At 33.4% G+C, this 1,718-nt stretch overlaps 1 protein-coding gene across 1 annotated transcript in view; it reads left to right on the forward strand.

Moving 5' to 3' along the window:
- Positions 1-911, forward strand: part of LOC105314821 (protein groucho-1-like) — a 5,911-nt gene extending 5,000 nt beyond the window's left edge. Inside the window, exons 2-4 of the mRNA XM_020003878.1 lie at positions 3-188; positions 477-657; positions 794-911. Of these exons, the coding sequence (XP_019859437.1) occupies positions 3-188; positions 477-657; positions 794-901 (475 nt within the window). The 3' untranslated portion in view covers positions 902-911. The remainder of the gene's footprint in view (positions 1-2; positions 189-476; positions 658-793) is intronic.
- The last annotated feature ends 807 nt before the right edge of the window (positions 912-1,718 follow it).

Raw genomic sequence — 1,718 nt, forward strand, 5'->3', positions numbered from 1 at the left:
AGAGGTCACACTGATGGGGCTAGTTGTGTTGATATTGCACCTGATGGTAATAAACTATGGACTGGTAGTCTTGATGCTACTGTAAGATGTTGGGATCTAAGAGAAGGAAGACAACTACAACAGCAAGACTTTAATAGTCAGATATTCTCATTAGGATACTGTCCTACTTCTGATTGGCTAGCAGTAGGGTAAGATTAAATTATTTTTAAGTTATTACATTGCTTACGTTATTTCCATTGCTTGAAACAAACATAAAGTACCTACTTTTTACAGGCTCCATATATTGTCATCAATGAAAACTAAACCCACAAATTAGTGTATGAGGATCAAATGCTGAAAGCTTTAGAACTACAAAATTAATCCACTATATCACTGTATGCTTGTATACTTTATATACCAATAGTCTTATTAATTATTAGCAGTATTAGATAAACCAATGGTTTAATGTGTGTGTGTGTGTGTTTATGTATTATTAGTATGGAGAGCAGTAGTGTTGAAGTCCTTCGTGTGAGTGGTCCAGATAAGTATCAGTTACATTTACACAAGTCTTGTGTACTGTCACTCAAGTTTGCTCACAGTGGTAAATGGTTTATAACTACAGGAAAGGATAATGTACTAAATGCATGGAGAACACCTTATGGTGGTAGTATATTCCAGGTACATAGTCCATTATTATTACCATTAACTGTACAGTGGTATTTGTACTTGTTACTATTATTATATGTGTGTGTAGTCTTATTTATAATTATACATTAATGTACAATGAAATAATGATTGTATCCTATACATACAGATGTCTGAAAGCAGTAGTGTTTTAAGCTGTGACATATCAGTTGACGATCGTTTTATTGTTACTGGATCTGGAGACAAGAAGGCTACAGTGTATGAAGTTATACTATGAGGTATAGTTTGATGAGTTACTATAGTATAAAAAGTAATTCTCATTATTTTATTTATTGTTGTCTCCAGTAGGTGATACTTGACATGTAATGAATAATGCAATCTACACTTGAGTTACTCTCTTTGTTACAAGTACTGACTACAAAACTCTCATGTAATATAAAATCTCTAATAATTCCAGTTAAGATATTGTTTGTCATGTTTGCTATAATGCATTAACATTAATAATAATAATAATAAAACTTGAATTCTTTTGATTGTAATATCTTGTATTACTATTATACCTGAGGGTTAGTTTGTGAGTACACTTCTTGTAAGTACTAGCTCAAGTACCATTTATCATAATCACCAAGAGAGTACCAACTACCAATTATTATTAATTGGACTCACCACTAACTCACTAAGAAGAATATATTCCAATGCATTCAATAGCAGGACCATCACCTCATCAGCAAGCAAAGAAGACATGTTTTAACCTAATGTATTTCTTGACATACAACCAACTAATAATTACTGTGCTTATTGTTATAATGTTGGCAGTGATTGGATTTAATTTAGAAGGTGATATGGGTGTGGGTGATTATGAGTAACGATTATTGTTATTATGGGTGTGGCTGGTTAATAAACATTCTTCACAAACAATGTCTAAAGGTGAGTTTCTGTTTTCTTCCTCCTCTTTCTCATCATGTTTGTATTTTACCAGGTATCTATCAACTGGGAGGGATATCAAGTCACACAGCTCCTGTAGTAGGAGAATCAGTGTTCCTGTGGGGAGGGCCAAGGCCTGACTTACCTCTTGTTCATGATTCCCCACAAAA

The sequence above is a fragment of the Amphimedon queenslandica genome, unplaced genomic scaffold (assembly GCF_000090795.2).
Source record: "Amphimedon queenslandica unplaced genomic scaffold, v1.1 AMPQUscaffold_12492, whole genome shotgun sequence".
In the NCBI taxonomy this organism is placed as follows: Eukaryota; Metazoa; Porifera; class Demospongiae; order Haplosclerida; family Niphatidae; genus Amphimedon; species Amphimedon queenslandica.